The 22941-nt window shown below is 35.4% G+C and overlaps 1 protein-coding gene and 1 long non-coding RNA gene across 4 annotated transcripts in view; one reads left to right on the top strand and one right to left on the bottom strand.

Annotated features, from left to right (window-relative positions):
- Nucleotides 1–22941, bottom strand: part of LOC138186898 (uncharacterized) — a 63679-nt gene that overhangs the window by 34564 nt on the left and 6174 nt on the right. The gene's annotated exons all lie outside the window — the stretch shown is intronic.
- Ald1 (fructose-bisphosphate aldolase) lies at nucleotides 11–22752 on the top strand. Of its 3 annotated transcripts, none has more exons than XM_069127073.1 (6): nucleotides 11–170; nucleotides 18159–18368; nucleotides 18936–19379; nucleotides 19924–20277; nucleotides 20811–20938; nucleotides 21569–22752. In XM_069127073.1, exons 2-5 carry the CDS (start codon nucleotides 18162–18164, stop codon nucleotides 20904–20906), a joined length of 1101 nt encoding a protein of 366 aa, XP_068983174.1. In that variant the 5' UTR covers nucleotides 11–170; nucleotides 18159–18161; the 3' UTR covers nucleotides 20907–20938; nucleotides 21569–22752. The 3 variants fall into 3 exon arrangements, with proteins under 3 accessions (XP_068983174.1, XP_068983189.1, XP_068983183.1); XM_069127082.1 differs by lacking the exon at nucleotides 11–170 and adding an exon at nucleotides 10486–11026; XM_069127088.1 differs by lacking the exon at nucleotides 20811–20938.

Raw genomic sequence — 22941 nt, 5'->3', positions numbered from 1 at the left:
ATGTTGAGAACCTCTACGATTATAGAGAATGCGCTTGCGCCAACATCATTCTTGTTCAGACTTTGAAACCAACGAATACCCTAGGTTTACCTCAGTCGCTTTCCAACCAGCAAATCGTACAACGTACGTAGACACACGTTTCGAGCTAGAAATCATTTCGTCAATATAAGGTAAGTTATGTTTGTACGTATTCTTGAATGAATAATTTATTGAAAGATGAAATGAAAAGTGTCATGCGTTTTTATAAATTTTTATCGATTACTTCATACCTAAAAACTGATGCAAAAGCTGATGTTTGACCTGCAATGAGATTCGACCTTGACTGACATTTAGTCTACACCCAGTCAAACACTTTGTATCTTGAAATAGTATGGGCTTATACTGAAAGCATCGCTCGATATTTTATTGTACATCGCATACGCAAATTTCTAAGGAGCTACATGTTTTCATATTGTAATGTGATATCGTACGATCATAATACGATAATGTATAGATGTACAAGTCAACTTCGAGTTATATGTATATAGCTATTGTTTTACAAATCTTAAAAACAACAAAATTAATGACTTAACACTTTGAATTTATGCTTTAAACGAACGCTGTACAGAATTTGTTCATAATTACGTTTTTGATATCTATAAAGTAATTAAATTTCGCTTGAAGAATTATTTTTGCTTCAATTCTTAAATAAATTAAAAGGGATATTAGTTTTAAGGAAAATAAATTACGTTTAAATGAATAGCAAAAAAAGTTACTTTCGCCTAAATCACTTTTCGTCACGTGATCTATTAACGCGTGACTTCAAAAGAACATTTTAAAGTGCGCAACACTTGGTGCTCGATAACGATGACAATTCGTGTATTTTATAATCTGAAACATCAAAACTTTTTGAATTTACGTATGGAAATATTTGATATATAATTTGAACTTAATAGTTAATTTCAGAGAAAGAGAATATAAGTTGCTTCACATTACTTATCAATATAACCTATAACCGATAACATACATATGTCTGTCATAACAGTGGAAATATTTGTATCTTTTCAGCTATTGCAATAAATTTTTTTTGTATACAATATGGTACGGGAAGAAGAACTGGAATTTGAAAGTTACTCTCGTTAGAGAAATAGAAATTATATAAGATTAATAAAATTCCAATTTTCGTTGCATTTATGTATATACATAATTTACATGTTGCATATTATTTGTGAACAGTTTTTCATAGTTCTAAGTGCACGCAGATACATAACACATTGTATAAAAAGAACATCTAATAAATTATCACACTAGAATTGCGTCTAATTTTTCGTCGCTGCTTTTCAATGTCTATCTTCATTATTTGCCAATGATGGTCTAATTTAGTTGCATTTAATATATGTAATCAATATTGCGATCAATGATGCTCGTAGATGGATGGAATTAGATCGGTCGTTTACAAGCACTGTACAATCTTTGCGAGAGCTTACGCAATACGAAACATGCACAACCTATAGCACTATACGTGACCACTACGTGTCTATGATCATTTTGACAATACTGTTACATGTTACGTGTAAGACGAAAAATTAGCAGTGATGAACACGTGACTCTGAATCAAGATACATTTGTCGTCCACGCACACTATTGCAGCCGTATGTATGCACACGTGTCAGTTTTTTCCTGAATATGTCACGTCGTCATAGATTCTCTCATCTCGTAATACGGATAAAACTTTGGCCAATGATCAATTTCGACATTTCGCATGCACTTTTAGCGCCCTCTTGTGTTGAATCTTGTTCTTAACGAAATGAAGTATTTAAATTTACAAATGGATTATTTGAAAAGTTGTCGTTCCTCTCATGTGATAAAGTATTAAATATAAAATATAACATAGATTAATACAGATTGGTATGTTGTGAATGATGATTGGTGACTAATAATTAAGTAACTTTCACTGTTTACAATTACTCATAGCTTTCACGTACATTTGTGAGACATGTTTTTATGAGAAATCGATAATGAAAAAGTGAAATGAAAATATTTATTAACTACATACTAATTACGTATAACGCCATTAATATTTTGCTTATAAGAACAAGCTAATTCATATTAAAAAAATTGTCTATTTTATTGAATTTATTCAATTCATAACTTTATTTTATCTATGAAAGTGCTATATATTATAATGTTTAAATGCTATTAAATAATAAATAAGTTATTTGCACATATATAATAATTACTATACTAATAACTTGTAACTTAAATTCTTTTACAACGCATGTGAAATATATTAAATGCAACATTAATTGTCATGATTGTTATTGTCTTATCCCGCTAATACAATTATACAAATTATTTTGCACGAACTTTCACTGAGTTCTTCCATCGCTTTCGAACTTTCACTGTATATTTTGTTTTATCGTGTTTCATGTTTTAAATAGTATTGTCATTGCTTGCTTTGAAACTTCTACATTTTCTAACAATCGTCATAAAGCTTTAATACGATACATAATATGTCTATAAGCAATTTATCTACCCATGACCATAAATTTCCATGAATAACCAATCACAAAGAACTAACAATCTGAAAGAAACGGGAAACTGGGAAGATAAAGGAGAACCCACTCAACAGAATTCACGTAGTTAATCAACTCGATACGATAACCTTTTATTATACGGTCAGAGTATTTTTTATTTTCTAAAGAAAGAATTCTAGAGTATCCATTATGTAGACTATCTGCCCTATCTTCTCTTCTCAATACGCTTATTATTATTTATCTCAGTATTATTTTATTTTACACGATACAAAGAAGAATGAATTTTTTGCAAGGGTTAATCATCGTGAATACACGATAACTCGTGATCTTTAATCTTAATGTCAAGTCATCTTAATGTTAAATTACATGATTCAAGATTACCGATCACTACACATTCCAAATCAATAGTATGTGTTAATATCTTCGACCGGTGCGTTACAACTGAGTCGCGGCACTTTGACGTCACCTTTCAATTAATCCTCAGCACGAATCGAGTGGTCGATTTTATGATTGTTTTCTTTCTATCTTCTTCAGTCCACACTAATAACTCCGTTATCAATACACTGCAGATTTTTATGCATTTATAGGAAAAGTACAAAATTGCACAGAATGCATATATATGAAAAATATATAAAATATCCAACTGCTTTCTATAATACTTGGTAGGCAAAGCAATCTACTTTTTTAATTATATTCTTTATAATATGAATTTGCATGAAAATCCGCAAACTAGCTATTAGAGCTTCGTATGCATAACACAAAGACTCGAAGAACTCACTTTACGCACTGCATTGCGCGTTAGGAGGTTCGTAGGTTCGTGCCGAGAATCACCGCCAGGTGCGCTCCGTGTGACGTTCACCTCTTTTGAATGCCACGGGTTAGACAGAGTGGACGCGCGTCGCGCAGGCGTCTTTGCTTATCCGTTACCGATTAAACCACAGCAAAATTATGCTGACGTTATTGACCACCCGCCAACAAGATAGAGTCGTTGCGCAGATGATTTTTTTAGTTGCTGGGATTAGAGGATCGGTTAGTTGCACAAATTTCTCAATAAACCGTTCAAAAACTTCTAATTTTCATACTATACAGTATACAGCGTAGTGTCATAAATTCCTTAAAACTGTTTGTTCTTAGTAATTTAGGTTCAGCTCAGAATGGAAAAAAGATGTAAAAGGTGACTTTATATGATTATGATAGCTTGTAATTCTGTATTTTTCACGTTTTTACCTAATTTATTTCTTAATCTAATAAATCAGTAATTACAACGAAAATTTAATTATACTGGAGTGGAACCTTTTTCTCGAGGGTCGGGAGTTCTAGGGATTTCATTTGAATATCCCGCCTATGTAATCTCATAGATATAACTCTATTATTAGGTTTAAATTCACTATAGAAATACAGATGGTTTACGTTATACGTAATAAATTTAAATATTATACTTTGAAATTTTAAATATATAATTTTTTTACAAACTAGGAATATTGACATTATGTTAAATACTGTTATATGAAATGTTGGTAATTTGTGAAACTCTTATACTTCTATAAGATTTTTCAAATCAATTCGACAGATTTCTACATCAACTGCTTCCCTTCGACATGCGTAGCTTTATTGGAAAATTTTACGAAATTCAATGGTTAAAAATTCAATTCGCGTCTGCGCGAATAGATCCCGCGTTACACGATTCGTGTATCGACCGACACAAGAAAACGGCTCACGAATATTTTTACGGATATTACCTACAATTGCTAAGCTATGAAATGGGTTGTTTGTCACAATATGTAGTATGTTTCATACATTTCCCATTGTACCATTTACATAACGGAGGTCTTTTCTTATTTTATATGCACATTTTTATTTGTATTTTGTTTTACACGTGTTTATTTTTTATTTATTATACAAAGAGTTTATTGCTCAAAAAATTCTGCAAAAATCAAGTAAATTTTCAGATAATATTGTAAGCTAAAATCACAATATCAAATTATTGTAACAAAAATAGTTCTCCTTCATCCATAACCATCGCTTACAATTTATATAAGCTTATCAAATTACAACAAATATTCATTATTACGTGGAATTTGTTTATCGGCACTCGAAAGCATTAATCGATCATTCCAATTAATCTCAGACAAAATAGCTTCTACAAACAGAACACTTGTCTGTGTCAAATCAGTTACGTTACAATTAGCCTACGTTGAGTACCTTTACCTTTTTGAACCAGAGTAATAATTAGAAATTTTATTCTGGGAAACTATTCTGCGTATGATCGAATAAAGGTAATTAACGAACTTATCGATCTCGGCAAATTTATTTTAGTCGTAAGAATGTGTTGTAGTCAAGTTATACCCCACATCATCGATTTCCAAAGCGTTTAAGGGAAATATTTCTAGTTTGATGAAATCGAACTTGTATTGGTGGTTAGCTACAAGATAACCAAGTTGGCTTTGAGACTTCAAGATACGGTTCAATGAATCGCTATTGATGATACAATAGTAGTACGTGTGGGACACTTTTCATCAAGAAACGAGATTGCATTTTCCCTACAATTCCGTTCCTCCTTCGTAAACAGCTTTATCACGCTGTGCTGCGATAACACGGTATTTACATGTGATTGCGAAAATTACATTATCGTCGAAATGTGATCATGCGAAAATATCGAAAATACCGACGGTAGATTCATGGTGGGATCGCGTGGAAAAGTTTTAGTATTGTGTTTTAGAGAGATGCAACAAAATTGACGCAACACTGTTGCGCTTATTTTGATGCTAGATCTAATACTTGGAATTTATATTAATTTATAGCCTGTGTTGTGTCTAATCGTAAGACTAATACTTTGTTGTTATCTACAATTTGAATAATTATTTTCTATAATTTAAAACACTATAAAATATCAAGACTTAAGTAACTTTAAGTATTTTAAGTTACAAGATTATCTTTCTATTATCTTAATACAATAATTAATTAAATATTATTAAAATAGTAATATCTAAGTAATATAAATGTTCAATTTAAAGCTTTCGTTTTCCCTGTTTTGTTACTATTCAGTGTCCAATACGATTTTATTTCCTCAGAAGAATTATCTAAAATATCCAAACGTGGAATAATAATTTAATGCACTACAAAACGGCGAATTCTGTAGCTTTATTACGCTATTTTATTACAGTTGTTTTCAATAGTTCTAAAACTTCTCATTGGATGGACGCAAAAATATCGCGCACTCCGATTGTTACGCCGGGCGACACTCTGCCTAGACCTGGCCACACACCGCGGGCAAGATGGTCACCAGATGTCCGCTCGTCCTTACTGCGTACCCTCAATATTCTCAAGTACCCTCCATAAATCTCAGCAATTTCCTAGTCGAGGTCCTTCGAAACCAACAAAGATTCTTCCGTTGCATTGTTTCCCGAAGTTTATTGCTCGCCACGGGTTGACACGGGAAAGTTTCTGTTTCTCACGTGTGAGGCCTCCCACCAACGACTTTATCTTGAGGGCGGTGAGCATCCTTCCTCACCCACCACCATAGCAAATAACCAATTAACAACGAAGCCTATTTCCCTCACTCTATTAGCCAAAATCGTCGCTAACAAATCCGATGATCCCGTGCGCTAGACACACCCATCCTGAGTTTTCCTCCGTCACAGCTTCATTGTCGAAGCACACTCTTTTTCGCTTCTTCAAACCGTCAACATCTTGTAACCGGGTCAAGATCAATCAACTATAACTTGTACATTCGCATCAGTGCAATCATTTCTTTACGAAGTTGTTGAAATAAATATAAAGTTATACCTGTTGAATCAGTGTAACTATTCAATTAACCACCCCTATTATCCTAAACGAAATAGGGGATCGATCAATTCGTGGCGTCGATTATCTAATCGTAACGGGAATTTACGACTCCCGTTGACGTGCTTCTTCGCGATCGCGTCTCTCCGCGAGTGATCGAACACCGATTCATCCAATAATTCTAAACTCTTGACTCGAAAGATCGAGGATTGTTCTCCAACGTTGATCCGATTTTGATGTTATTTTAGGTGGGCAGCAGAGTCGCGACATAAAAATCCTCGACTATATCGCTAGGCGAATAATTCAAATAATTCAACCGCGTCGTGCAAAAATGAACGCGTTAATTGGATTCTTCCGTTCTTTTTGTAGGAAATTCATCAATGTGTAAATTCTTTATAAAGGATTTAAATTTTATTCGTATTATGCGACGCGGAAGGTATTTCATTTAAGAAGCACTGCATGAAATATATTTCGAATAAAAACGTCTAAAAGTTACATCGGTATCTTAATGGACATTTATATAAGAATACAAGCAATATTCTCTTCTGATTCATTGATGTGTTTCTTGTAAGCAATAAGGTCGTAAAAGACTAAATTTTATTCTGCGCAGAAATTTCAAGAACAATTACGTTATTAGCTCTAACTTAGCTTATGCCAAGTATGAGGTAACGGAATGCATTTTAAGCACAAATTGCGTCTCCGTCATGCGCCTTCAAAATATTGCATCCGCTCGTCAAACCGTTGCATTATTTATTCATATCTCACAGTAAACATCAGAATAACGTTAATAGTAATATTAATATATGACAGCTATTTTTAATAGGAACGAAACCATGCGAAAGACAACTAATTAATTCTACTAACACGGTGAATCGAAATACGGAAAAATAATCGCGTCTATCGCAAATTTATGCGAATGAACGTAAAGAAGTAAAATTGCAAATTTGTTTTTGTTTTCCGCACGCTGAAATTTGATCAGAGACGGAAATTTTATCGACTGAATAAATATAGTTCAGTTATATAAAGTCTTGTTAACATGTTTACTTACATTTTGTTACGTAGAATCTATATCATGTCTAGATCATTATTACTGTTCCCTAAAGGAACACAAATACAAATTCCACATTTAGATTCCACTATTGCGTAATATGTGCTAATACGTAACTCTCTTCAATCATTTGCAGATCGAGTTTATCCCTTTTGTGGTCCTATTTCGAGCTTAACTCGTTCCATTTTCTTCGACCACTTTCGATTTTAATGCGTAATGTGTGTGCGATATATTATTTTATAACGTAATCAAAATACACGAATTTAGTTTTGCATGATTACGAGAATATAAAAATACAATTAAAATATAAATAGCTTTTAAAAATCATATTCATCGAATACGAATCAATTGGAATAAAATACTGATCGCTATTGAAGATATTAAATCACAGCTCGAGCAAAAATAACCAATAACAATAAATAACATTCTCCGATAGAAGATAGTTGCAAGAAACACTGCAAACGATAATTCTCTAATTCGACAAATGCCAACGTACTTCGTCGTACGATCTAAGTACTTGTTCCTTATCGGGGTAGAAAAGCTCCTTTCCAGCTCCGTGAAATTTTCAGGCCCAACCCGCAGTGTCGAGCGGCTTTTATATCATTTATACGGCCAAAAAGCTTTCACCCACACGCCTCGTTGTCGTATTTCTCCCGAAGCGTGACTTTCATTTCCATGCATTCTTCAGGGGCTTCATCCATAGCGCGTGGGTAAGTCGTAAATGCTTTCCGAAATAAGAAGCGACTTTTTTCCCACGTTGGTCGTCTAGAAATCATTTTAAAGGAGAAAAACAAGAAGAGAGACAGGAAAAGATGCTGGAAGCTTAAAAGAGTTTTGTCACGCTCGTTTTCTCTCACGACTGTTCGTGTTCTTTCACGTCTAACCGGAAATTTCGATAACAGGAAATTCTCTCGTTAAGAATTTGTTCGCGTCTAGAATTATCAGACTTAACAACAGTTGAGCGTAGCATTGTTGCGATTAACCTTACCGCGATCCACTGTGTACGAGGCTTTCGGAAGTAAGCTGCATTCCACAAGAATAAAATCCCAATGTTTGCTGGTCAGCATTACAATCGGTTTTCTCAGAAATGAAAGGACGTACTACTATCAATTAGACCGCGGATTTTTATGAATGCAAGCAAGGAAATAAAATTTAAACAGAGATCTGTTTCATAATTTTTCTTACTACAAATTAGACGAGTGCTCTATTTCTGGTACTTTATGTATTTTTGCAATTTTTATAAACTCGTAATCTACCGATAACGATCCCTTTATCTAATTCGGAAAGACGGCTTTTCTTTATAATCTTAATCACGAGCTAAGTGACGCCTTTAAAAGTCAAGTTCGAGGGAAAAGAATTAATGTTGATTAAGATATTAACGTGGTTTCTCGGGAAATAGCTGTAACACGTAACTTTGTAGTTGCCTGCAACTTGCTTAGAGTTTCGTGCAACTACCGTTGGTACCTTCATTTGGCTAACGAGTTGTCTGAATGTTCCTCCTACTCACACCGCGCGAGAACTCCGTCGATTATTTATAGAATCCATCGATTCGCATTCAATTTCGTTAAATCTCGATCTTCTCGACTAATTTCCAATGGGCGTGTTCACCGACCGTTCGCTGGTCGAGAAATTAGCGAAAATTCGATCGTGACTTGCGCAAATTGCGGTGATCAATTCCCCCATCAATCGCGAGCGATTCATTTTCGCTAGGTTTTACGTAATCGCGCCGACGATCGGAGATTGCTCGAAATTGTAAATGGCGGGGGACGTGACTGAGCGAACCACGTGTCGATTATTCAACGACGAACAGGCTTAGCCGTGTTAGAAGTTTGCTATCGCTACAGCTTCATTACCAAAGACGATCTTCCTCGGAGAAAATTCATCTACGAGATGAATTGAAGTTGGAAATTCATCCAGGCTTGGGAAAATCCGACATGTAATTCCGCCTCGTGTAATTATATTCTCGTCCATAAGTACACCGGATATTTGCTGCTTTGATGTTCGTTAATCTTCAAAAGGCTGGATCAATTTTCACCCATGCAGATCGTTCGCGTTTATTATTTTCTAAGCTTCGTGTGTTACTATTCTACCAAACTATATAAATGATTTTATTTTTGCAATAAATTTTATATTGTCACATAGCGATAGAAAGTCTTTCCGTTTAGTTCTACGCTATGTTATTATACAACGAAATATTCCGCATTCATGATATTAATGAATCAGTCTGAATTTATAATAAGATCTTTAAAACACGTACAACTTTGTTACATTAACATTCAGTGTCATCTTTATTTTGTAATTACATTACTAAGCATATAAGGTGTCCGGTGATTTATGGCTGGCAATGTACAGCCATTTTCATGAATCGCAACTAGAGACCCTGAATTCGCAATTCTAGCGTCCTCCTTATTACTCTCTCTACCGTTTGTTAACTGCCCGCTCTGTACTCGTCGTAGACGAGAGGAGCGTCTACTACTAATGGCGAACAGGATGCAAGAGAGCACAGGTCCCGCGTATTTTGTGTGCCGATGTCTCAGGTCACGGATTCAGGGTGTGCAGGGGGATAATACAGGCGTAGCCTCGAGAACGTCTGCGCGTGCTGCATTGCGGCTAGCCCACTCCCTCGTTTCGTGCTGTATAGGCGGCAGGCTGTAGCCAGGATAAAGACAGGGGTGGCTGAAGCGTGGCTGGAAGCGAGACAGCGATCGAGTCAGGAGATTGAAAGGAGTGGGGTGATACTGTGTAAAAGCAAGACGGTAGATTAGGACGAAGGAGAGAAAGAGGGAGAGGGAGAGAGAGAGAGAGAGAGAGAGAGAGAGAGAAAGCCGATGGAAAGAAGAAAAAGATAGTTGGTTAGTGCGGGCAAGACAATGCGAATAGAGGGAGGTTTGACGAAAGGGAAGGGAGAAGGTAAATGTGGGAATGTAGGCGAGTACGAGAAAGATGTGGTTGTACAAACGTGTAGGAAGAAGAGAGGCGAATGAGAAGGATGGTAGAGATTGAAGCAGAGGTAGGGAAAGAGGGAGAGAGGGAATGTAGCAACTACCCCCCTGTTTTGCAGTTACAACACTGCACTGCAGCCAGGTACCCCTGCCGCCTCTTGGATGGGGGCGAACTAGCCGGATAAAGCCAGTCGTCGTCTCGTGTTCGGACGAGACACGCGCTCCGGCATAGTATTCTCTCCGACGAACCGCAAAGATGTAGTCGAAAAGAATATTTGGGTCCTCTCGGCTGGGCCCGGCGGAAGACCAACGTTTCGTCAGCCGAGAACGTTGTGTCGCAACGATCGGTTTACTTTTATCTTCTCAGTCACTTTTATCTATTTATCAGACCTACCGGTGTTATCGGTGGTTTTATGGTGTATTTCAAATAAAACCCGTAAAACGCCAAACGTAAGAGGAACCGAGGAAAGCAGAGAAACAATAACAGAAAGGGAAAGTAACGTAACCAAAATTAATTTCAAATCGAACCGATAATTAGCGAACTAACAGTAAAGGAAACGTATTATCGTTGTTGTTATTATTATCATTATTATTATTGTCATTATTATTATTATCGTCGTTATATTATATTTATTATCCTTGTATATACGCGTGTTCGTAATACGCGAGTCGCGAGATCCGGCGATTTATTTACGATCTGAACTGGACCTGCATCAAACCGATATTCGGTGGAACAGGTAAGAGATTCAGAGAGATCCAAGAGGTTCATCGAACCATGATCTTTGCGTAGATATTTCATCGTTATTCCATATCTTTATTCGTTCAAAGTAACGACGTGCATAGTGATATAAACTTCTTTCTTTATTGGAAAAGCTTTCTATTGTTAATAGATAACGATCGCATTCGTACAAAAGATAACGCGATTATGTGTTTGTGCAACGTGCTGCCGTGAGAATTACAATTATCAGTTTTATCTAATTATCAGCTGACTTGATACGTCTTCGTGAGAACTTTCGAATCTGTTATTGACATGATAAAAGGTGTATTGCAAACTATTTCCAATGAATTATCAAAAACCCGTCGATTTACATTTCCACGATTCGATACTCACGTCTGGCACGTTCATATACCAAGATAACACTATTAGCGTCATCGTGTTACTTTAGCAAATCATTATCGTTATCACGATGACTAACAGGCCATGTAAGAGACTTTCTCTTGATGTTATTGCATTGTACGTCAAGAAGACGTTATCGCTTCGATGCATTATGCCTGTAACGTGCGGTTGGGACACTTCGTTCGAAACGAAGACGATTGGAAGAGGCAAAGATAACAAGTTATGGCAGCAAGCAGGCTAGGAAAAGTAGAAGTAGCAAGCAACTAACATTAGGTTTTGTGTACCGTTTTATCGATTTTAATCTCCCTACTCGCACGATCTTATTCATATCTCTCTCTTCTCTTCTCATTTTATTTCCTCTGAACTTCGCAGCATAGCGTCGACTTTTAGAAAATCAATCGACCGAACGAAATCCGGATCTGTTTCTTGAGGAAGAAAGACCTACTCTTCTCCTGTACGAGTCGTTGGTACAAAAATGTCCTTTAAAGGTCTTCAACTACATTAATTCCACGGTACTGGTTAGATAAACCGTTCTTATTGGATTTCAACCTTATCGCGTTTCGTTCTTATTCGATTTCATTTTTATATCTTTCTCGGGTTATTCATCCTGATAACGAGATCTCTTTTTCTTTTTCTATTATTATTGTACACCTGACGATGCATCTGTATCGCGTGCATTCACTTTGTTCGTAAGGCCACGTAGAGAGAGGGAAAATTGATTCATTCGATTCGATTCGAGGGAGTCGACAATCCATATCTTGTTAATTGAGATGCAATGTCGTTATGATAATTTACAGCTTTGTGCACGCGCGCCGTGGCGCTTGTTTACGGTGACTGTTGAATGGAGACTTTCATTGTAAGTGTTTTATCGATCTTGTAACTCGCGTCTGCATCATTTACTTTACAGCCCTCGATGCATGTGCGATGATACGGGTGTGCGTCGGAAGGAAAGGGAAGTTTTGCTTGAAATTCGGACAGAAAAGTACGATTTTACGTGGTTGTCGAAAAAGAAATATACGACGTACTAAACGAGACAGATCTAGGCCTTTCTATCTTTGTGATTCGGATGACACAGCCGGTTTTTATTTCGTGTCGTTAAGTGGGGACAAAACGAGACTGCTATGCTCTTCGAATGTTCGCGCTCTTAAGTTTAAAACGACTCGGCATTCTCTGTGATCGTATTTTCTTCTAAACGTACGAGTTACGTGTATCACGAACGATGCAGATGTCCTCTTACAATGATCTCTTGAAGATTACGTCGTTTAAAGTACCGCAAAGGCATTATTGACTCTTTATTTTTGCAAAGTTTAAAGCCCTTCGTTGATAATTTTTCCTTTCTTAAGCTTCGAATTCTTTGGTGTAATTTTATGTTCTCTGTATTTTTTTCTTGGTAAAGTATTAATTTGTTATTTCGTTCTTATATAAAAAAACAAAAGTTTCTATTATACTTTCCAATAACTAAGAAAAGCAATTACGAACGCATGTTTAAAAGACTTCTAACGTATACACAATTCGTTGTTAAGGTATTCTTACTTTGTCTACTATGGAGATTTCCTAATTTCAGAGTAGAATCTAAAATGATGCTGGTAAGTGTAGTGACGATAAGATTCGTGAAATTTCTGTAGTCCGTAGCATAGTGGAATATTTTCGAGTGCTTTTTTGCGATACATTTAAGAGCAAACATACATATTTCATACTACCTTCTTGAAGCTTGAGAAAAATCAATTTACGATAATTCCATATATGATACACTTCTAAAGATCTGTGGCTTATCTGCTTGCGTAATTTTTAATCCTTTTATTCCATACTTTATCTGTCTGTCATTCTGTCACGTTTTAATTTATTAGATATGTCGATCTTAATAAAAGTAATCATATATTTTTTTAACGTTCCCAACTATTGCCAGAAATACTTTAATCTTTTATTTATTATCTAGTGGTAGGGTTCTCAACCTATTATTGTTCATGTACCTCCGTGAAATGTATAAAAATAACGTACCCCTCGTGAAGATAAATAAGACTATAGTCATAGCATGTGGTATTATTATGTATTATTAATTATGCAGTACAGTAGTGAGATTAAAATAAAACATATACTTATGTACGCATTAAATTTTGTATACTTAAATTATATACACGATTATACATAATACATCATATACATGATACATGATAACTTATATACATGAAAAATGACATAAATGTTTAACAGAACTTATAAAATTATAAAATTATATTTAATAAGCAATCAAGGAAATGGTTACGGCGTACTTTTGAAAATCTTGTCGCGTAGCTCAAGTGGAGAATCACTGATCTAGAATAAAGAATATTAATTTCTAAAATAATTATGACGAAGTTATATAGAGCTCCGTTGGAAAATCATTATTCTTAATTTGGTTATTCAATAATTTCGAGGATAGCCGAAATATGTAATTTCCTGATTCATAAAAAAAAAGCTCTTCTATTTCACGTTCTTTCCAGTTTATCGTTTATTTAGGTAACAGTATAACACAATGGAGCGCGATGATCCTGTTATTCGCCCATCCGCAGTTTCCACAGCCACGACAATTAACGGAGGAATTTTCGAATTGTCCTCGAAGCATTCAGTATTGTTCCAATAAGAAAAGTCGGTCGTATTTCTCACTGTATCGATAATGGTTTTTTCAATCTGACCAGAACGTAGAGCAACGATCTCACAATAATCGGCTGTATATATCCCGTTATATTTACACCGATACTTTGTTGGCCTGTCGGGCTGCCATAAAGTCGCAAACTTATCACCAAGCTTACTTCTAGTATGTTCTATTTATCAACGAGCATCTACGTGTCCATTCTTTGCAACAATCCTCGCAATTTCTCCATTCGCCTGTCCTCGTACATTGACGCTATCTATGCTGGATAAAGATTCATGTTCAACATATTGCATGTTACGTTGTAGTGAGATAAATGGTTGTTCTATTGGTAGTTGGAGCGCCTCTTATGTGTAGAGTAGCGTAGATGAAGATGAAGACAAGGTAAACAAGATGTTTGTCGCTGTTGTTTTTCGAGAATATTGGATACGTTAATTAAGATATGTCGGTGATTGGAAAAATTTTCAGCGACCTTCAGATTACCCTTATCCATTTATTATTGTAGAAACTCGTGATTCAGTCGAGTATATCTAAATATTATGATAACAGCTTATAATGTTGGCTGAATTGTTGAGATATTTATTTATCTAACAAATTTTTCCTTTATCTTCTATTCTGAGACTGGTACCGGAAATTATTCATATAAATTATAATTGTAGCACTCTGTGCAGCTTGTGTCGCGTATGTAAAATTACAGGAGTCTCTAATTAAAAATAACAAGTATAAAGCATAATAAATGTTCGTAAAGGTTCACGAGACAACCTCCTTCCGAAGAATGGTGGGCCTCTTTAAAAATGTTTACCCGTATAAAGGCGTTTGTACAACTCTCGAGTACGAGACTCTCAACTCTCGCGGTAACGAGCTACAAATTGACGTAATTGCAACGAAAGCAATTAATAGTCCAATCGTATACATGCAGGATGCTTGTGATTCTTCAAAATTTTAATCATGACTTGAAACTTATAATGATATTTATTTGCTACGAACGAAAATATTTACTTCGGTTGATCATTGTAGTTAGTACTAGTAGACTGAGAATTGTTATGGAAATTTGTATTTTTACGAATCCAATTAATAAACAAATGGATTCTAAGTAGAAATTTTATTTCATCCATCGTATATTATAGAAATTACTATACTTCGGGTATTTTATATATGTTTGCACATTGCGTGTATTTTTTCCATTTTTACTACTTATATAAATCTATTTATATAAATAAATACTACTAAATCTACCTTTTTTTTTTTAAATTTTAAATTTCCTACAAATGAACAAAAATCTGCAGTCTATACATTAGTATAGTATATTATTATTATTAGTATTATTATTATTATTGTTTAGTCCGTGCCTTTCGGCTTTGGACAAACTTTCGGTTTTACATCTCTTATGTCTATTTCTCTTATATGTCTACCCTCCCCTCTTTTCCACTCTATTCTATTGCACTACCTTGCTTATTCTCCCTCTAAAATCTAAAAATTAGGAACTATGAATTAGCAACTAATGACTAAAAAACTATCGCAACTTTGGTCTTTAGCCTGCTTACTGTGCCTCCTTCTTGTCGGTTTGCCCTTCTCTTCTCTATTATTGCTTTCAGTTCTGCTAAACCTTCTCCAGTCTCTTTTAGCGTTTTCCCTACGTCCTGTGGTCCTCCCGTTATTTCACATTTTTCTATTACATGTCTTAGGTCTTCTTCTTTCCTTCTGCATAGTCTGCATCTTTTTTACCCCTCTTCTTTCTAGTATTCCCTTGCTTCGATCTCGTTTTCGCATCTGAATCTTGCCAGTATTCTTCTGTCCTTCCACTTCATCCTCCCTTCTAAGTACTTTGGTAATTTTTCTTTGGCTATGTTTCTGTAGTGTATATTATACTTGGATTCCCTTAGCCTTTTCCCCCTCTCTTCTGTTTCTCTCTTTCTTCTTTCTTCTATAATTTGATCTGCTGTCATCCTTTCTTGCTCCTCTCCTGTTTCTATCAGCGTCCCTCCTTTTCTCACCTCTTCTAGTCCCTTCCTTCTCTTTCTTGCTCTTTTCCCTTCCTGACCATTCCCCCATTCTCTCTCTCTCTTTCCTTTATACACTCCTTTACTAATTCCTTTTTTGATTCTAGGGCTTTCTCTTTATACCTTGCTGTTCTTTTTAATGCTTTTTCTTTCATTTCCATTAATTTGCATTCCTCTATCAGAATATAATTTGGTGTTGTCATATCTAAGCCTAATATCCATTTCACATATGTCCTTTGAACTCTGTCCTGTCCTTCTTCCATGTTCCAGCCATACTTCTGCTCCAAACAGCGCCACGCTCTCTACCAGTGCTTCAAACATCTTCATTCTCCTTTCGTAGTCTTGTTTGAATATTCTTTCTCCCATGCTCCATGTTTTCTTCATTGCAACTGTTACTCTCTTTTTCCTATTTTGTATGTGCTTCTCATCACTTCCGTTTTTCTGTAGTATATACCCTAGATATCTTATCTCGTCCACCTCTTCTAATTCTTGCTCTCCCCACTTCCATTTTCTTTGCTTCCTTTTATTCCTTCTTTTTTCAAAGACTACTATTTTGGTCTTTTCAGTGCTCAGCTCTAATTCGGCTTCCCTCAAAAATTTTTTGAGTCTTTTCAACATTTCCTTTAGCTCCTCTTCTCTTTTCTATCCGCCATCAGCACAATATCGTCTGCATATGTCAATGACCATACCTTTCTTTCTCCTACCACTATGCCCCCGGCTTGTCCTTTCCTTAATTCTTCTTCTAGTCCTGCCACGTAGATGTTGAATAACGTCGGGCTCAATGGGCAATGGTCTGACTCCCCTCACAGTCCAAAATTCTCTTGTGTTGTGGTTCTTGACTCTCACTATATTCCTTGTTTCGTATAATTATTATAAGACGATGTTGTAGAACAAGGTAGCATTAATATTTCTCCGCCGTCAAGCACAAAATAGAGAATTACTTATCAATAAACTTCTCCGCCAAATCCAATCAAGATGAACCATGAGAATAGGCACCATGAATTCCTTTAATATAACTATAAATATACGTATGATATATCGATGACCCTCTCGTATTAGTTAGGGATATAGCGGTCTATTAGCTTGATGTGAAAGCGGTGGAGCGAATGAAGACGCAGAAATGGGTCAAACTAACATTTTCTTTTTATGAAATATTGACGTTGATGGGACACTGTGAAATTCAATTACGCTGCGGAAGCCTTAGTGGACATTTGATATTTCATGTGCACAATGCCTATGGCGCGATGCGACGTATCGAAAGGCTCATTTTAAGAGAGAAATGAAAGCGTCCTAGAAGGGGTCTTTGCACTTGAAATTCTACCCTCCTACGCAGGTCCAATAAATAACTGGCCTTTGCAGAAGGATTACGGGCGAAAGGATGTTGCCCGTTATCTTTCAATGTTTTCAAACCATCTTTCTCTCTATATTACCAACGTGTAAGATTTATGTACCAAACATAACTTGATTCTATCGCGATTGGTAATTTCCTTACATTCATGAAGTTCACTTTAATTAAAATTAAAATTATAATTAAAAAGAGTAGATCTACGATTGATTGGGATTTCCGTAATCGACCAAAGGATATGAATAATAAAATTTCTTGTAAGATGTTATACTTGCGATTACTTGTTATTTGAAATTAAAAAGAAAATACTCCATAAAGAAAAAATATCTAAGTTTTTTTATAGCTCAGTATTGTTTCCTTGTATCCTTCTGTTATTTTAGGAAATGATGTAATTTTACGTCAGTGACTGAACGCGTTATATATGCATATGTGACTCTATCGAACAACTTAGCAAATGTATCATATTGTCTGCCAACAAATATCATATAAATATTAAAGCTTTATCGGATGTGACAAAAACACTGTTATTTAATTAGGATCATAATTAATTTAAAAAGACTAATGGCTTCTCCATTAATCACTGCCGAATTATTAATTATATTTCGAAGAGGTCTTTATCTCTTGCAGCTCATTATACGAACTCATTAATCAGAAACTTCTATCTTCTAATCTTTAATCCTAAGAAGAATTATTATTTATGGCACCTTTCAGACGACGCTATACCTTTCTTGAATTTTCCTCGAACGTTTCATCTTTTTACATTGTATCTCTTCCGTAGAAAATGGTTGCGGAAAAATACGATAAGCTCGAACCTGAGCTGAAAGAGGAATTGAAAAGAATCGCCCAGCAGATCGTGGCACCTGGAAAAGGAATTCTCGCTGCGGATGAATCGACAACAACCATCGGCAAGCGTCTTAAGGACATTAATGTTGAGAATACCGAGGACAACCGCCGAGCTTACAGACAACTTCTTTTCACCAGCGCTAAGGTATAATTTCTATCTATTTATCCAATTATTTCCTATCTTATCATTTAGGAAAAAATTTTGTTTAAGTACTGATAGTTACCAGTATTCGAATATTGTCAAACTTACAAGAAATCGATGCGCAGTTCTTTCAATCCTTTCTGATTTCTTAGATTAGTGAAGAGATATAATCGGCGATGACTTCGTAGATATTTTAAACTCAAGAAGATGGAAGTTAATTCATTTCATTGACAGAGCAATCATTCTACGAAGAAAAGATCTTTACAACTCAGGAATGCTTCTGATATTTCTTCTCTTACATTTCGTTTTCTCAAATTTGTGATTTATCATATCTTTTAAACCATAAATTTAGAAGAAGAAACAAACAATCGATCAACGATTGAAGTCTAACGTTATACTCTAAATTATATCCTTCGAATACTTTGGAAATATTCTATCTGCTACTTTCAAACGTTGTTAAGTATATACTTTAAATACTTTGCCTTTCTATATGATCAACGTGTAAAATTTATATACCAAATATATTCGTTCAATTTTTCTTTAATAATCTATTTTATTTATCTTTTAAAGGACACCATCGGCCAGCACATCTCTGGTGTTATCCTGTTCCACGAAACTCTTTACCAGAAGGCCGACGATGGAACACCATTCGTTGAACTCTTGAAGCAACGTGGCATCTTGCCAGGTATCAAAGTCGACACGGGTGTGGTACCATTATTCGGCACCGACGACGAATGCACCACTCAGGGTCTCGACGGTCTCCAGGCCCGTTGCATCCAATACAAAAAAGATGGATGCCAATTCGCCAAGTGGAGATGCGTGTTGAAGATCAAGAAGGACTGTCCTAGCAAGCTCGCCATTTTGGAGAACGCTAACGTCTTGGCTCGTTACGCTTCCATCTGTCAGAGTGCTAGGATCGTGCCAATTGTCGAGCCCGAGATCTTGCCTGACGGTGATCATGACCTTGCCCGTTGCCAACAAGTCACGGAAGAGGTTCTGGCCGCTGTGTACAAGGTGAGGGGAATCTGCATATTGATCTGATTTGTTTCGTGCAGGGATACTGGCGTCTTGCCTCGTTTATTCGATAGATAGAAGCAATAGCGATGCACAGAGTCGTTAGTATAATTGGAATCGATTACAGCTATTTGATTGAAAATAGAAGGAAATGCCATAAGGCAAGATAGGATGGTTTCAGAGTCTTTTACGTTATGGTATTGGTTGTGTAAGTTGCACACTATAGATATACTTTTCTCCTAGAATGGAGTCTATTATCCAATATTTTCTGTTTTCTGCAAGATAAATGCTATAATATTTCTATCGAGATATCAATTTTAAAAATATAAATTTACGAAGTTATATTATTTAAGTGAAGCGTTAGCCAGGCTAGCAATCTGTTAGACATATTGCTTACGACTCTTGTTTTCACTATAGAAATATGAAGAATTTGAAAGTAATCAACTTTAGTTTGACGCTTTTTTGTGTCCAGTTATTTAATTGTAGAGATTTCATTTCTTCTTTTTATTGAGAAATTGAAATTTCATCATATTTGACGTTTCAGGCACTCTCTGATCATCATGTGTACCTCGAGGGAACCCTCCTGAAGCCGAATATGGTAACACCAGGACAGAGCTGCCCGAAGAAGGCAACTCCTCAAGAGATCGCAGCTGCTACCGTGACCGCTTTACTGCGCACCGTGCCACCTGCAGTACCTGGAATCACCTTCCTCAGTGGTGGTCAATCAGAAGAGGAGGCATCCGTGAACTTGGACGCTATCAACAAGTTCCCAGCGAACAAACCTTGGGCACTGACCTTCAGCTACGGTCGTGCTCTTCAAGCCTCTGTTCTCCGTGCATGGGGAGGCAAGAAGGAACAAATTGCTGCAGGCCAGCAAGAACTTCTCAAGAGGGCTAAGGTAACTCTCAGGCTATGTTATCCTATTTCAGATTTCCTTCTTTATGTTTTATAATTTCGAAGCAACTCTTTTACTCTTTTATATGTGCTGCTATGTCAGCAGAATAAATTTTTTTACTTCTTTTTTATTATTGTGACTAACTTAGTTTGACTTATCTATGTTTTTTTCTGTATGTAATTTTGTGTACAAAAGTTTACTAAAATATCTTTTCTCTTTCTATGTGCTATTTTGGGGATTTGGACTATTACCTTTCTTCTCTACATGTATTTTGCCATCACTTCTTTTTTTCTCTAGCTATTGCATTTTTCAGCTTTTTCTTTTTAATACTTAGAAACTTTCCTTTTTATCTTTATATAGTCCTATCTTTTTACATTTTTACATCTTATGTACACATATACTATAGTTTTCATTTCTTTTATATTTAGATCCTATTCTAGTTTATTTTGTTAGGTTTGATTATTACTGTTTTATTTAATCTCTACTTTCTTTTTATCATTTCTTTTTGCATGTATGTATACTGTGTGATTGTTTAGGCAAATAGTCTAGCCAGCCTAGCCAAATACTCTGCTGGTAGCATTGCTAGCGCAGCTGCAAATGCCTCTCTCTATGTGAAATCTCATGCCTACTAAACTCTCTTCTTTTTCTGAGACATGTTTCCATAGTAAGTATCGTAGATAAGTTCTGTATATATTTGCTTTTCTATGTGTTCATATTATATGTACATACTGATAACATTGTGTATTTAAATACATATTGTTACTAATTATCGTTTCTAATTGTAAGTTACTGTTATCTAATCATTATAAACTCCACAAAATTATATCCACAAAATAAATGTTGACCAAAAAATTGTCGATGACACACTTTTTATTTAAGGTGCGATAAAACGACAATAAAAATCGTACAACTTTTTAGATATCGTTACAAAGGGGAGACTTCTCTTTTCTTTACAAGGTCATTTTTTAACGAATTTCAAAAAAGATTTTTTAAACTTTGTAGAGTCGTTCGAATTTGTCAAATCTAAAAAGAAAAAAGCAACCTTAGTTTTCCGTTCTGTTTTATGATATAAATGATATGATATATGAAAGGATTTTTGAGAAAATTCAGTTCAGAGAAGGGAAAGTAGAAGCTTTACCCTTTAAAATGAATCCAGGTAGACCGTTGTATGATTTTCCTCCACGAAATTATAGAAATTAAAAATCGATAACTTTTCAGTTTTCAGTGATCTTTTAATTTTGTGGAGTAGTGTATTAATATAAAGTTTGTCTAAAATATATTCTTGTATTTATAGGCTAACAGCGAATCGGCACTCGGCAAATACGCTGGTGGCGTGGCGGGAGCTGCTGGTAACGCAGCGCTTTTCGTCGCAAACCATGCATATTAAATAATCATTAGACATCAATAAGGATTAGACAATTAGATCGTTCGTCGAACATCGTCAACGTCGATTACCGTTGCCGGCATGAAAACACTATCATCGACAGTGAGGATGGGGGAACGAATGGAGAAAGACTCAAAAAATACTTCGAAAGCTCGAAACACAAAATACGATCGCGCAGCTTCTGTATAATTTTATGTTTTTATTTGAAAAAATATAAACCTTGAAATCGAATTAACTGAATTTTAACTAGTCGTGATAATTGGTACGTTTTCACGTGATTTTAAATCGATATGAAATTTTGACAATGCGTTTTAATCTCGAATATGGAGAAGCTGAGGGATATAGATTGTGTTTCACGATAAAATCTATTTCTCAGGATCACGCTGCTGTCGATCACTATCGATTCTCTTCATCGATTGTCGTGTTTCTAAAGAAGCAAGCTACGAACGATCGCCGCTATTTTTCCTGCTTTTACACTTTCTATTCTAACCTTTTGCGCTATCCTTTCACTCTTTTCCTCGCCTTTATGTTCGTTCTGTCTAGGATTACATGATGCGACGAAGAGTGTTTAATGTATGTTTCATCGAAACTTCTGGCGAAGAAATAAAAGAAACTCTGAAGATTTACGACAATCTTGGAGAGAATGTGGTCGGCACGTATGTACGCGAGCCTATTGGGTAAAGTCAGTTGAAAAAGGTACAGGACAAAATACAGATAAAGATTGTTTAACAGATCGTGAACAGATTTCGTGACATTCGAATTACGCATGCGTTATTATATTCTGTAACACTACGGATAAAAAACAGATATATATATTATATATATTGTCAATGTCGTTATATTATTCTATGTGTATAAAAAGAAGCAAAAAATAAAAAATAAAAAAAAGACAAAGTAAAAATACATATTAAATGTTGTTTGTTAGTAAATGAGTCGAATATTATGAAGTCGTAATAATTATGTCATCTACTTATACAAAATAAATATCTTATATATTATAGATATAAGTAACGTATTGAAAAGTATCTCGTACATCGATGTTATATCTAATATTTTCATTGTAATCTAGGTCACCAAATACACTGTGGAGGGTATCTATTGTGTCTCTTCATTTTAAACCCACCTCAAAACATATAAACATTTTCAACATCTTATAATTTGAGCGCTGTGATATTGTTCAAATTCTCGTAAATAACGGTCATTAAAAATGATTTCAATATTTATTTTGTAACGTTAACGTTATTATATTACAAAAGAGCTTCATTGGGTAATTGCAAATTCAA

Source organism: Bombus flavifrons, chromosome 2 (genome assembly GCF_040668555.2).
Source record: "Bombus flavifrons isolate JBK064 chromosome 2, iyBomFlav1_principal, whole genome shotgun sequence".
Taxonomy (NCBI): Eukaryota; Metazoa; Arthropoda; class Insecta; order Hymenoptera; family Apidae; genus Bombus; species Bombus flavifrons.
The sequence above is the reverse complement of the archived record's forward strand: the minus strand, read 5'-3'. Positions and strand labels throughout refer to the sequence as shown.

Bases quoted from the DNA above. Each gene is read 5' to 3' on its own strand.
- Ald1 (XM_069127073.1), top strand. From the start codon at position 18,162: ATGGTTGCGGAAAAATACGATAAGCTCGAACCTGAGCTGAAAGAGGAA. The intron at 18,369-18,935 runs GTATAATTTCTA...TATCTTTTAAAG, and splicing joins TTCTTTTCACCAGCGCTAAG to GACACCATCGGCCAGCACAT. The intron at 20,278-20,810 runs GTAACTCTCAGG...GTGATTGTTTAG, and splicing joins AACTTCTCAAGAGGGCTAAG to GCAAATAGTCTAGCCAGCCT.